Source organism: Anomaloglossus baeobatrachus, chromosome 2 (assembly GCF_048569485.1).
Source record: "Anomaloglossus baeobatrachus isolate aAnoBae1 chromosome 2, aAnoBae1.hap1, whole genome shotgun sequence".
NCBI classification, from domain to species: domain Eukaryota; kingdom Metazoa; phylum Chordata; class Amphibia; order Anura; family Aromobatidae; genus Anomaloglossus; species Anomaloglossus baeobatrachus.
In genome coordinates, this window is record NC_134354.1 from 693933780 (window position 1) to 693949120 (window position 15341).

The window sequence follows — 15341 nt, forward strand, 5'->3', positions numbered from 1 at the left end:
ATTAATCGATTGTTATATACTCTAGTTCACCTAAGTATAGTAAAGTTTTGCAATATAATGATTAACAGGGCAGTACATTAATGTAGCCAATGTGTAAGCAATATACATTGAATTTCTCTTCTCTTTTCTGCTAGATATGAAGATGAGATAAATAAGCGCACAACTGCCGAAAATGAATTTGTGGTCCTCAAGAAGGTGACTATTGACAAAACTACAATAAATAAAAGAAATTGATGAGGGAAAGAAAATATCATTGTCATTTTGAACCATCGTAAAGAAAGTTGAAACATTAATGTCCCATTAGGTTTGTTCATTGTGCTTTCATTGACTCTTTCTGTTGATCAATTTCCAGGACGTGGATGGTGCATACATGAACAAGGTGGAGATGGATAGCAAAGTAGATCTTTTGACTGATGAGATCAACTTCTTAAGAACACTCTATGAAAAGGTAAAATTCTTACTTGTAGAGATTAGCAGACCGGTGGACGTTTGGTTCAGTGGGTTCAGCTGGACTTTAGATAAAGTTTGGTTGGGGACCAGGACTTGACCTGAACCAAAATGGAAGTCACTGATTAGCCAGTTTGGGTTTCCGGCCACATACAGCCAGCCATAAACAGAACACTTCCAGGGGAGGGTGGACAGGGTTATTCAATTTTTTTGTTAGCTGCACACTATATCTGATCATGCTGTTGTTACCCCCAGTATGAGCCGATCAAACACTGCAAGTGATTCGCACTGGGCTGAGCACTGAGCACTTAGTGTACCCTAGCACAGCGATGCTCACACGAGTGGTTTGCATACGTAAAGGATCTGAACTCCGAAGTGTTTGGTGCAAACACCAAACTTCTGGTTCTCTCATTTCTATTTACAGCCAATTTAATGCAGAGTCTGCTCCACTATGGACAAACCCCATTGTTTTAATGGTTTCCCACTAAAAATAAGCTGGTCACAGGGTATCTCACTCCTGGGATCATCGGGGATTAAGAACAGGAAAAGGCTCCTCTAAAATATGATGAAGATATCTTTCCAGTTGCAACCTGTTATTATTAACTTCTTTTTTACAAAAAGATGGTCCTTTGAATCTACCATTAAATTGGGTCTAAGGAAGGAATCTGTTGTTTTAATAGTAAAGTTTCCCAACAAAAAATTAATGTTTTTCATCTGGATTCTAAAACATTGTTGGAACCTTGAGTTATTGTTTGGAATCAAGACTAGAAGTAATCAATTTCTCTGCAGTGCCACCACAGGTGAAAGGAAGCATTACACTGTCCCTACATTAATCACTAGGATGTCTGACCATGTTGGGTCCTCCAGAGATAAGGACATGATTAGTAACTAGTCTATAACCTAACTAGCAGTGTCCTGGATTCCAATCTATAAAGTTTGAATTTCTCAATTAGAAAATTAATTTTCTAAACTGTACAACTCCTGAAAGTTAAAGATGTATATTGTGTTATTTTCTATCATGACTGTTAAGTTACTGTATTTAATTTGCAGGAAATGAGTGATCTTCAAGGCCAGATTTCTGATACTTCCGTCATTCTCTCCATGGACAACAACAGAGCTCTAGACCTCGATGGCCTGATTGCTGAGGTTAAGGCTCAGTATGAAGATATCGCACAGAGAAGCAGAGCAGAGGCTGAAGATTCATATGCCAAGAAGGTAACACCAATGTCATGTTTGTAATGTCAGCCTAGGTATTGTAACCAGATAGGTGGGCTGCTATCGGGCTTCACCATGTAAATGATGTATGCAAAGAGAAGCCTGAGAAGAGACTTAATAGAGTTCTACAAATATCGGAAAGGTAGTCACAGTGTAAAGGGAACTACCCTATTCTCATTAGCACAAGGAAGTACAAGAAGCAATGGGATGAAACTTAAAGGAAGGAGATTCAGATTAGACATTAGGAAAAACTTTCTGACAGTGAGGGCAATCAGAGAGTGGAACAGGCGGCCACGGAAGGTGGTGAGCTCTCCATCAATGGAAATCTTCAAGCGAAAACTGGATAAACATATAGCTGGGATGATTTAGGAAAACCTGCACTTGCAGGGGGTTGGACCTAATGGCCCTTGAGGTCCCTTCCAACTCTACCATTCAATGATTCTATGAAAAGTGACTCTTGCTTTAATTTGGGAATGCCAATATTAACCAGGTATTGGAGATACTAGGATCATCCATTGTAGTGGAACGTCTTATTAATGAGTACCATTATGGCTAATTAACAAAATATGACATCTGATCATAAATGGGATATTTTATATCAGCAGCTATAAGAATTCTGAAAATGAAAAATAATATCACAATATCAAGTTATCTTATTAACCCTAGAACGCATACTTTGGGCCTCGCAGGCCTGCTAGGTCACTTGTTTTCTATGGTAGATTGATATGGTTGCGCATTCTAGGGTTAAATCCCAAAGTAGATTAGCATTTTTAAATGATTTTGTAGACTTTTAAGAATCCAAGAAATGTTGTAATCAATGCTAATATAATGATATTTCCTATTACCTATTGATGCTTTATAACATGCAGAATAAGTTGAATTCATGGTAATATGACCACTGTTATAAAGGAAATCTTATAATGTCTCTACGTTCCACCATAGTTCCAACAGCTCCAAGACACAGCAGGTCAACACGGTAGCAATCTGAAAAACACCAAGAGCGAAATTGCGGACCTGAACCGTATGATTCAAAGATTGAAGGCTGAAATTGAAAACGTGAAGAAACAGGTACAAGCAGTGCACATCGAAAAAAATCCAGTTTCATCTAAATTTACAGTCCTAAAGAGTAAACATAGAGGAACCTCTTTTTCAACATACTAGGCTGGTACCTTTCTTGTGGGTATACTTGCAAATTAGATGCTTGAGTCACGCCTTACCAGCTAAATTAATTCTCATCTTTTGTTTTTCTACACCCTCAATAGTCTAAAACAAGGGATTAAACTTGTCTGTGGTGTTTGCTTAATGGTGTTTTCTGTAGGTTATTGATACCTACGACCATAATTTGTTTAGTCTTTCCCTAAAAAACGTAAGATTTTAATTAGCTAATTTCAAATCTTATTTTTAATTAGGTTATAATATAGGTCATTCATAACTACACAGGAGGCATCACCTATATAATTACTAATACATGTTCCTCATATATTTTGTATATACATCTTTTAATCCAAGTTTTCAAGTTGATACTACAGACACCTCTGACACGCATCCTAGACACAAATCGTATAGATATTGTCTTTGTAGGTCCAATGGTACTTTGTCTTCTAAATGCTTGTTATTTCATATCTTTAGGGCCATATATTTATCAACAAAGCCCAAACGTACTGAAGAGCATTATATAAGAACCCATGAACAGGTTATATTGTAATTATCTGATGAGTAGAGGTCCTACTTCTAAAGCTGGGTTTACACACTGCAACATCGCAAAGGACATCGCTGTAACGTCACCGGTTTGGTGACGCAATAGCGACCTCCCTAAGTCTCTGCTAAGTCTCTGGTGAGCGTTCAAACAGGCAAACCTGGCCAACAACTCAACAGCGATCCGGACCTGCAGAGCGACCTAGCTGGTTGTTTGGGGACGTTGATAAGCAGCCTTTTGAAAGGGAAGTTGCTAACAAAGTCGCTGCAAAGTCTTCACACACTGAAACTTCATGCTGCACAGCGGGAAACAAAGGACCTAGGAATGGTCCTGAACGATTTGTAACGATTACAACTTCACAGCAGGGGCCGGGTCGCTGATAGGTTTCACACACTGCAACATCGCAAACAACATCGCTATTGCGTCACAAAACCGGTGACGTTACAGCGATGTCGTTTGAGATGTTGCAGTGTGTAAACCCAGCTTTAGACTCCAACCACAGCTAGGACTGGCCCACTGGGCAACAGGTGAATTTCTTGGTGGGCCCCTGGACAAAAATAAGTATTATATACCCCCAACATGGCCAAATTCATTTGATTTTCTATGTATAGACAAAATCAGCAACTCATCATTCATTCATGCATTCATTCATGCATTCATTCATGCATTCATTCATTCATTCATTCATTCAACAAACTATCTATTTTATTATTATATGGGAGCATAAGTTAATTTGTGAAAGAGGGTATTGTTATATTTGCATGTCGCTGAACAATGGGTCTTCAGAGTCAATATTACTGTTGGGCCTTTGCCACCCTAGTCCAACACTGTTCCTGCCTATCTGGAAAATAGGAAGTATTTGCCCACTTTCTTGAAACAAGCATGCCAATACTGGCTCCTTGGAAGAGGCATACTAAAAAAAATGGCCTTGCATGTGAGCACCACTGAAGTCACGGAAACTTTTTTCCCTTCGCAGTTGTACTGGTGACTTTAGTTACAGTGCCGTAGAACAGGGGATCCCCAATTTGTGGCTTGGGAACCTCATGTGGCTTGTGGACCTGCGATGTGTGATTCCCAGCTGACTGATAGCTTGATGCATCCGGTCTAGTAAACAGCTAGGAAGATCAGGTCTTCAGTTGCTGATTTTTGTGAGTAGCCCTCACAAATGAGTAAACCTGAATGGGGGTAAGGTAGGAGTCCCCAGATCTTGGAATACAGCTTCAATGTGAACTGTATGGAAAAGCTTTGGATGTAATTATACCCACAATGGGGGTTCTGGGTGTCACTACTGTGAGGGGGACGGGAGCTAAATGTGGCTTGCAACCCTTTCTCAGAGAAGAAAGTGGCTCTCCAGATCAGAAAGGTTGAGGAGGACCTCTATCTTAGGGCATGGCCTTTATCTGACGTTATTACATAGGCTTCCAGAGTGCTATATAGTAATATAACTACTGTATGTCTTTACTTTTCAGTGTGCTAATCTGCAAGCAGCAATCGCAGAAGCTGAAGAGCGTGGTGAGCTTGCCATAAAAGATGCCCAGAAGAAGCTTGATGAACTTCAAGCAGCACTTAAAAAGGCAAAGGAAGATTTAGCTAAGCAGTTGCGTGACTACCAGGAGCTGATGAACGTGAAACTGGCCCTGGATATTGAGATTGCTACCTACAGAACATTGCTGGAAGGAGAAGAATGCAGGTATGTGATGGACTTCTATTTTCTTATGCATTGCACAAACTCATAGCAATTCTTCAAATATGAAATGTAGTCTTATGACACAATCTAGGCTGCTTTATTTGTCATATTGTGACACCATGGGCCATGTGATGACTCCACTTATCTCCGAAAAACGATGAATTGCCCAAATTAATTGAATTGTCCTTATAGATGGACTATAGCATGAGTACAAAGTGTGCAGCGCATAAATGGGTGTTGTGTAATCACCATCCAATTATCTCCTAAACTTGACCTATAGTCGCTAACGGAAACATTCACTAAACAAACATTCCACAGAGAGAAAATGGTGAATTTTGGAAAGAACCTAATTTCTTTTGTTCATTTTAATTACAGGATGTCAGGAGAGATTACTCATCCTGTGAACATATGTAAGTAAACCAGAATATTTTTTTATTGCATGTTTTTCATACAATTTATAGCCATTCACTTTTAACATGAGCATTTCTTACAGCTGTGGTCAGCGGCTCCACTTCATACAGCATGGGAGGAGGTGGATCAGGAGGAGGAGGAGGAGGTGGATTTGGTGCTGGCGGCGGTGGATTCGGTGCTGGTGGCGGTGGATTTGGAGCCGGCGGCGGCGGTGGTGGATATGGAGGAGGTGGATATGGATCTGGAGGAGGAGGATTTGGATCAGGAGGTGGTGGATTCGGAGGAGGAGGTGGTGGATACGGAGGAGGGGGAATGGATTTTGGAGCTGGAGGAGGTAGTGGATATGGAGGAGGATTTGGAGGTGGTGGAGGAGATTATGGAATGGGGGGTGGCTCTAGTGCTTCAAGCAGGCAAGGCATGACAATTATCTCCAAAACATCCTCTTCCTCATCAACCAGAAAAATAAATTAAACCTACCATTACCCCACCAAGTTTCTTTTCTATCTGCTAGGTTATGTCCTTCTCTCCTATATGCCTCACCAGGTTAAAACAACCAGGTAAAATATGACTTTGACATATCCCAATATTCTCTTAGATGCTGATGCAGATCTCTCTATGTCCAGCAGTGAACGCCATCCTTCAGTTTTAGACTGATCAATGGTAACTTTTAATTCCACCACTATATAAAACACAAGTTGATCCACAACTGTCATATTAGTAACTAACCAGGTGGCATATATATGTAATGGATGTATTATCTTCAACAAGTCACTTTGCTAGCTATACTCAAAAACTAAAAGTCCTGGTGTGATTTTACTTTAAATCAATAGCCCTTTTCTCTCCTCTGTCACAAATTTGAGGTCTAAGACATGTCTAATCTCCAGTGACCACCCGTTCTCCAGTGTGTGGACATTGCCTAAAGTTGGTTTTATATGTCTGACATTTGCAGTCAGTGTACCAACCACACTCTCTGGATCATCCTTGGGTCTCCTGTCCTGAACTCAACAGCCTGATATCTGCCTGTTGAGTTCAGGTCAGGAGACCCAAGGGTGATCCAGACAGTGTGTTCGGTACTCACAGTCTCTGCCTGTTGAGCTTTGGTCAGTAGACCTGTGAACGTTGGATGTGTCAAACCGGCAGCTCTTCATATGTTAAAGATCTTGAAAAGTGATGTGAGGAAAGAGAAGGACATTGGAATATACTGTAGTCACATGTATATTTTCATACTTTTAGTGTTCTTGGGCTATAAGTCAGGCTGAATATTAATTAAAAAACAGTCCTGGTCTAAGAATATGTGGGCAAAGTAGGTTTGATAAATATTATGTTCCATGAAATTCTCTGCGCATGTTATGTTTTGTATATGGCACTTTATGCTTGTATCACTGTACTATTTTTACATATGATGTTTACTCCAGATGCAACCATCACTTCAATGTGGTTAATTATAAACCTCCTGTCAAGCTATTTGTTTGTCTAATAAATTACTTTCATGATAAGACACCAAGTGTTTGAATTTATTTCCCCGAGTCATAATTGATAACACAGGATGACAGCAGTTATCTGATGGTTGATTACTAAAAGGCTACACCACCCAGAACAGTAACTCAGAGAGCTCCACAAATAAATAAATGGCAATCACACAATCTGCAACCATGTACCCCATGATTTGTTTTCTTTTAGGGCAGAAATAGCACATTTGGAGAGGCAATGGTAGGCTTTTCTATGGAAAAACATGCCATTTCTGTCTCTAAACGTGTCCAAAGGCCTTTAAGTGGAATCTGTCAGCAGGTTTTTGCTATATAGTCTGAAGACAGCATGCTGTAAGAGTTAATATTTAAATTACAGCCCTGCATCTCTTATCTCAAAGTGTGCTTATGTTTACCTGTAATGTTAAGGTCCAGTCACACTAAGCAACTTACCAGCGATCCCAACAACGATAGGGATCGCTGGTAAGTTGCTAGGAGGTTGCTGGTGAGATGTCACACTGCGACGCTCCAGCGATCCCACCAGCAACCTGACCTGGCAGGGATCGCTGGAGCGCTGGAGCGTGGCTACACCAGCAACCAGTGACCAGCCCCCAGCGCCGCGTGGAAGATGCGCTTGGTAACTAAGGTAAATATCGGGTAACCAACCCGATATTTACCTTGGTTACCAGCGCACGGAGCTACACGTGCAGAGAGCAGGGAGCAGCGCACACTGAGCGCTGGCTCCCTGCTCTCCTAGTTACAGCACACATCGGGTTAATTACCCGATGTGTGCTGCAGCTACATGTGGACAGAGCAGGGAGCAGCGCACACTGCTTAGCGCTAGCTCTCCTAGCTACAGCACACATCAGGTTAATTAACCCGATGTGTCCTGCAGCTACATGTGCACAGAGCAGGAGCCGGCACTGACAGTGAGAGCGGCGGAGGCTGGTAACAAAGGTAAATATCGGGTAACCAAGGACAGGGCTTCTTGGTTACCTGATGTTTACTGTGGTTACCAGCCTCCGCAGAAGCCGGCTCCTGCTGCCTGCACATTTAGTTGTTGCTGTCTCGCTGTCACACACAGCGATCTGTGCTTCACAGCGGGACAGCAACAACTAAAAAATGGCCCAGGACATTCAGCAACAACCAACGACCTCACAGCAGGGGCCAGGTTGTTGCTGGATGTCACACACAGCAACATCGCTAGCAACGTCACAAAAGTTGTTCGTTAGCAGCGATGTTGCTAGCGATGTTGCTTAGTGTGATGGGGCCTTTAGTTTAAGCTTCCTGGCTTTATCTTTAGTTCTTTAGTCTGAATGAGGAGCTTGTGAGCTGAAGTCCAACTCCACCCCTTCTGTGATTAGCAGCTTCTCTCTACGTACACTGAAAGCCTGGTGTGGGCGGGGGAAGCTCCCAGAGCTCTGCCCAATACAAACAATAGCATTTTTGATTATAACAGAATGGCTGCACCCAGTAAACTAAGTGATACATTGTTGGATTCAGAATCCTTTTGCCTACATCATGCTGCTTTCAAATGAGGTAGCAAAAACCTGCTGACAGATTACCTTTAACTAATGCACATCTCTCCATCCTTGCTACATAACTTTATGACACTCTAAACCATCTTGATAGTACTATTGGGGGCTAATAGTCTGCTCATAATTTTGTGGATGCAAAAAAAAATCTGCACATGCGCTGATGCCTCTCATAGTCTTTACCACAGTGTGTTCAATAAATGTTGGTGGAGATTGCAGTATGTGCATTTTAATGAAGACCTGAACACTGTGCCAATCAATGCGTATGCACTGCCAACAACAGCAAAGGCAGCGTGGCGCAATATATAAATTAAGAAAAGGGGACAAGCCAGAGGACGCCAGAGGAGGAGGAATTAATGCAGGGACCCACAAAGACCCGCCCATATTGCACACATCAATCAAAGTGCAAGCCTTTTCTGCAACTTTGATTAAAGATATTTAATCAACCAAGCATCACATCTTTCTATAACAGGCATGCCTGGATTCAGCATCCTAGTGCCTGTATGGCACTGCCTTTACTTCATATAGCAAAATCCTGGTGGCTGGTCCTCTTTAAAAGAGTTTACAGGGAATAGAACAAAAAAAAATCAGTAAAAAACAAAAAGAAAAGTGCTATTATGAATATGCTTCTAAATGTCTTTCATTTACAAATCACGTTTCTTTTGTGTAAGAAGGTAATCAGTATAGTACACTAAAATGGCTACCATTTGGTTACACTGACAAAAAACCTGTTCTACAATGGTAATAAGTCAAGTATCTGTAAGCATGTTCAACAGAAAACTCTGCTGCCCACCCTGTCTATCTGATATATAACACTGGAGATACCAGGAGTGCTGAGGTGAGAAGAGGCTGTGCACACTGCTGTTCCCCCTAAATATATGATGTAATACTGGAGATACCAGGAGTTCTGAGGTAACAAAAGGCTGCTCCCACTGCTGTCCACCCTTTATATCTGTTTTAATACTGGATATACCAGGAGTGCTTAGTTAGGGAAAGGTTGATCACACTGCTGTTCATCCTGTATATGTGATATAATACTGGAGATACCAGGAATGGTGAGATAAGAAGAGGCTGTTCACACTAATGTCCATCCTGTATATGTGATCTAATACTGGAGATACCAGGAATGCTGAGATAAGAAGAGGATACTCACACTACTGTCCACCCTGTATATGTTATCTAATACTGGAAATACCAGGAATGCTGAGATAAGAAAAGGCTGTTCACAAAGGTGTCCACCCTGTATATGTGATCTAATACTGGACATACCAGGAATGCTGAGATAAGAAGAGGGTGTTCACACTGCTGTCCACTCTGTATTTTGTGATCTAATACTGGAGACTCTAGGAATGCTGAGATAAGAAGAGGCTGTTCACACTGCTGTCCACCCTGTATATGTGATCTAATACTGGAGATACTAGGAATGCTGAGATAAGAAGAGGCTGCTCACACTACTGTCCACCCTGTTTTTCTGAGTAGCTGTGACATAGGAATAACCTATTCCAAGCACTGTCAATCTGCAGGCCACAGCAGTACTGCTTCTTACAACACATGCACACAGGTACCTGTAATAACATTCTGGTAAAGGTTTCTGTCAGTGTCACAAGACAATAGTCATTTAATATACTAGAGATTACCTTCCTAGGCAAAATATATGTGATGTGTTAATTAAAGGTATTTATGAATTTATTCATTATAGAGTTCTCTATTTTCTTTAAAATCCATGAGAACCACTTTTATTAATGCTGAGTTACAGTAATTCCAAATGTAAATGGAAAAGATTCAAAACCGAAAAGTAACAAGTGCTAAATGCCAACAGGATGCAATTCACAATTAAACATGCTGAATCCCTGGGCTTTTTGCATTACTGTTCATGTTCACTAAACCTTGGCTAGATTCAGGTCTGGATTTCTCATGAGGCCAACCTAGGCCATGGCGTAGGGCACAGCAGACCGGGGGCCATATAAATTAAATTAAATTTACATCCACATACATTCAGTAAATTGAGTGGTATATTTATATTGCTCATTTTGACAGCTTGGGTTGTCTTGCTCAGTCATAAGCTCGGTCACATGGGGCAGCGGTGCACTTACTATAGTTTCTTGCATCGCTGCCCCCTTCTGAAGACATTCTGAATCTTGAGTAATAGGCCCTGTGGGAGTGGGAGATGTGAGCGCAGCACCAGCTCTCTGCTTCTATCTCCACTACCACCATAGCTTCTAAGGCCCCTTTCACACATCATTTTTTTGTCATCAGTCACAATCCGTAGAATTTTGAAAAAAACGGATCCGGCGACTGCTGCTGGATTTTTTTTTTCTCATTGACTTGTATTAGCGATGGATTGCGACGGATGGCCTCATGTTTCATCTGTTGTTCGATCCGTCCAAAAATGATTGTTTGTCGGACGGAGACGACGTGCACAGTAAAGGTTTTTGTGTACGTCTAAAAAACGGTCAGCGACGGATCCGTCACCGTCTGTCGTTTGGTAGAGTGGAAGCTTATGGGAGCAGGATCCGTCGTCATCCGTCAAATGACAGAATTCAGTGACAGATTCAGTTTTTTATTAACTGACCATGCTCCAATTATTATTTGGCCACCAGCTAGTCAGATCCATCAAAAAACAGATCAGTCGCATCAGTTTAGCCACAATCTGCGACGGATCCGTAGATCCGTCGAGAAAATGTATTGTGACTGATGGCAAAAAACTGATGTGTGAAAGGGGCCTAAGTGTGACAGAAGACATTGTAAGTGGGTGGAGTTAGTAGCAGTGAGTGACACAAGCACCAAGCGGTGCAGAAGTATGTGCTTTGGCCTAGGGCATAGAAGTGTGTAAATTCGACCCTGACTAGATTGCAGTCTATAAATCACAGCTTATAGCCTAGACCATGGTGCATTGTCTCTTCTTGAGTTTGTTATGTGAACATATGAAGATTGTCAGGTTCTGATGTCTTTTGTCTAATGTGTATGGGGACCTTAAAGGATTATTCACATCTAGAAATGAGGGGACCCGTGGAGGTTCGGTTCGGTGAGTTCAGCTGCCGTATAAAAATACAGTTCTGTTTGGTACCTGGACTTGACCTGAACCCCATTAGAAGTCAGTAATTGGGCTGTTCGGGTCTCCACCCACATGCAGCCAGCCATAAACACGTCACTTCCGGGGGTGGGTGGACAGGGTTTTTCTATTTTTCTATTTGTTTGGTGCACGCTACATCTGATCACACTCTTATTACTCCCAGTATGAGCTGTTCAATCACTGCTCGCACTGGGCCAAGCTCTGAGCGTACCGGGCACAGTTACGCACGCACGATTGGTTTGCATACGTAAAAACACCTAAACTCCGAACTCGAACTCTGTTTTTGGTAGGTACACCATCACGACTTACATCCCCATGATCCTATCCCAATAGGTATATTAATAGTATTATCATATACCTCCAATTAAAAATGTAGCATAGTTCTCCTGATAGCCATGTCTCTTATCTCATGTGCAGGGCATTGCAGTTTAGGTATCCATGGTTATAACAACTCATATAGTGACAGTTAGTTAGTTGCTCATGGTAGTAGTAACCATGTGTGGAGCCCAGGTGTAGCGATGCATTACCTTCAGGGACTCCACGTGTAGGAACAGTCTGGTTGGCTCTCGGTATTGCAGTCAGGGGACCGCCACTGCAGGTTAGGGGACGCCTGGGGCTGTTGGTAGAGGCAGTTAGATGGTGTGGCCCTCCGAGAGTGGGGCTGGACCCAGGGCCCAGTTTGAGTGTGTGGAACCACAGGTCGCAGAATGACTCACACGCACAATCAGAATGTCTTTCAGGGGTTTTACTCACATCAGGTGGCAGGGTGAGTAACCCGGGCGTAGCTGTGATGAACCAGGGGAAACCAGGAATTCCTTCAGGCTGACTTGTGAGAGTGACTACCGACTCACCTTCCTAGCCCTTGTGTTTTTGGGGTGACCCTGACTTGTAGTCCTGCTGGGGTCACCCAGGGAGGTTGCTGCTGCCTGTTCTCACCTTTTTCGGCCCGTCTGCTTGTAGCCTGGACCAGGTCACTTCGGCTGCTTGCCTCTTGTGAACTATGGGCCCTCTCTTCGCTACGTGGCTGCGGACTCTGTGGTGTTATGGTGAGGGTCTGAAGTGCCCCCTCCGGCAGGTTAAGTAGGCCAACTGAATGGGCCCCTGCTCTGGGAACCTGTAACCCGTACGGGCCTGGTACCTCCCTGGCAGTCCCCGTACTCAGCCACCGCTTTGCCTCCAGCCCCGGGTGGTTTCGGGCGGCACTACCAGGTGACCGTTCTCCCCTGTCAGTAGCCACTGCACGTGCATTGTCAGGGTCGTGACAGCCTGCAGGGCCTGCTTCATGCGACTGCTCTCCCTGAGCTGCACTAACTGACTGGTTCACTACTCCCTCCTCTCTGTGCCTGCCTACGCCACCGAGCAACCAGGCTCTCTACCACACCCCTTGAGTGGAGATGGAGGCCACGCCCCCTCCTGGATTCCCCAGGGGTCCCTTCAAAGGTCCATGTGTGAGACCTGATTACTATGCGCCTGTGTAACCAGACCTCGGTCAGCCTTCTGGATTACCTGTTTTGTACTGCCCCCAGCATGGGTGCAGTACTCAGTGGTGCCTGACCAGGTCAGGGGTGCCACACATGGATACCTTAGCTGCAATGCCCTGCACATGCAATAAGAGACTATATAATAATAATATTTATTCATTTATATAGCACTATTAATTCCACAGTGCTTCACATACATCAGCAACACTGTCCCCATCGGGGCTCACAATCTAAATTCTCTATCAGTATGTTTTTGGAGTGTGGGAGGAAACCGGAGTACCCAGAGGAAACCCACACGAACGCGGGGAGAACATACAAACTCCTTGCAGATGTTGTCCTTGGTGGGATTTGAACCCAGGACCCCAGCGCTGCAAGACTGCAGTGCTAACCCCTAGACACTGAGCTATCCCCAGCTACACTATGACTATACCAGGAGAATTATACCTACATTTCTAATTGGAGGTAGTTGCTAATATTATTATTACACCTATTGCATATTGGGATAGGATCTTAGAGATGGAAATACCCCTTTAAGATTAAAAGGGCATTTTACTACTATGATGCTGTATGTGTGATGCCCTGGGCAAGCCAGGGGTCACAGGTCATGCACCAACACACCCTACATCCCAGTTAGGAACACCAAAGCTAAACTAAAATCCTTGTTGCCTTCCTCCAGTGGCTGATGTTCACACCAGGGGGTGGGCCAGGTGGTTGGCTCCGCCTACCGAGGAGTTCACAGCCCTGGAGGCGGGAGAAACCTGTCAGATTAGCTCAGGGGGAGCTTGAGTGAGGAGCTAAGTGGAGGAGTAAACAAGTAGTGAAGTGAAGGAAGTAAAGTGGAAAAGGAGGAAAGTAAGAGCGGTGACAGTAAGAAAGCCTGAAGTAGTCCAGCTGAGTGCAGGACAGGGTCAGCAAGGTCAGCAACGGCGGTGACTGTCTGGAGGGGGACCGTTTGGAAGTTCCTGGAAGGACCGCGGACGGGTAGTGGCCCGGCGGTCTGGAGCAGCGTACCAAAGGACAGTCAGCACCAGGGCAGGGGCCTCTCGGACCCCGGCAAGGCTTGGAGTCGCCAGAATTTGCCAAATCCGTCAGTGAAGGGGACGCAGATCCCCCAGCAACCAAGTCCCGATAGAAGGCAACAGCCCAACCATTGTAGCAGAAACACCGCCACCACCAGGGCACCAGTTTCTCAGGGCCAGCGCCTGCGGGCAAAGAGTAGAGCTCCTCCGGTCTAGCTTGAAACCGGGGAGCGGGTTACCGGTGGGAACCCATCGCTACCAACACAGACACAAAGGTGCAAGGAAAAGGGACATCACCGTCACCTACTGGGAGAGCAAGTGCAGCCGTCCGTGGGAACCGTCTTTCCAGCCGTGTGGTTTACCGTAAAACTGTGTCAACGTCTCAGGCTGAGTGAGTACCACAGTGCCGCAAGGCACAGCGCTGCCCCCGCGTCCCTGCGCCCACCAGGCCCTGCACCTTCCACACCATCACCGGGCCCCGGGATTACTAACCCCTACCCACGGAGGGGCAACGCAACACCTGGCTGCTCCGCATCACCATCCCCGGGATCCCTATATTGAGCAGCGGTGGTGAAATCACCACAACCGTGGGTGGCGTCACGGACAATAAACTATCCCCACACCCAACAACCCCCTTTCACTCACGGGCGAGGAGTGCCGCTCGAGAACCCCCAGGATCCGGCCCACAGCCAGAGCCACCACTGAGCAGCAGCCGCCGGACCCGAGCAGAAGGGGTGAGTGTAGTGTGCTGACACCCTCCTCCCCGCCCGTGACAACTTGGCGTCACAAACAGGATCTTACCGCTCTGCCGTTTGGTAGAGGTGCGCCTTGTTACCGCCGGAGGTATCCGGCCAGAAAATTTCAGAAGTCGCCATCTTTGGCGCGAAAAGTTCCCGCTCGAGCGTCTTCTCGAGTAGCAGAGGCGCGAAGGCCAAAACCCCGCCCCGAGAGAGGAGGGGCCGGAAAGAGCTAAGGGGGACAGAAACAAGATGTCTGCGCCCGACGGAGCCGCTGGAGGAGCGGTGGTCGCAGCCGCAGTGGCACCCGCGGATGGGAATGGGCCTGCCCAGGTCCCGGCTGTACTGGCGGGAGGTGCCGCGGCCCCCGCGCTCGCTCAGGTCATGCCGTTCTCCTTGCCCTATGCGCCCGGAGCTGCCTGGCTACCGCAGTATGACGGGAAACCGGATGCCTTACAGGCCTTCCGGAAAAAGCTTAACCCGTTGCTAGAGCTGTACCCCCTGACTGATAAGCAACGTGCAGCGATAGTGTTAGGCCAGTTAACCGGTGCGGCTGAGCAGGAAGCGGAGACCT

At 45.0% G+C, this 15341-nt stretch overlaps 1 protein-coding gene across 2 annotated transcripts in view; it reads left to right on the forward strand.

Annotated features, from left to right (window-relative positions):
* LOC142292115 (keratin, type II cytoskeletal cochleal-like) overlaps positions 1-6954 on the forward strand; it is a 97726-nt gene extending 90772 nt beyond the window's left edge. For both annotated transcript variants that reach the window (XM_075337241.1, XM_075337239.1), the window contains 7 exons: positions 135-195; positions 353-448; positions 1498-1662; positions 2605-2730; positions 4828-5048; positions 5421-5455; positions 5539-6954. In XM_075337241.1, coding sequence (XP_075193356.1) covers positions 135-195; positions 353-448; positions 1498-1662; positions 2605-2730; positions 4828-5048; positions 5421-5455; positions 5539-5927 — 1093 coding nt within the window. In that variant the 3' untranslated portion in view covers positions 5928-6954. The remainder of the gene's footprint in view (positions 1-134; positions 196-352; positions 449-1497; positions 1663-2604; positions 2731-4827; positions 5049-5420; positions 5456-5538) is intronic.
* The last annotated feature ends 8387 nt before the right edge of the window (positions 6955-15341 follow it).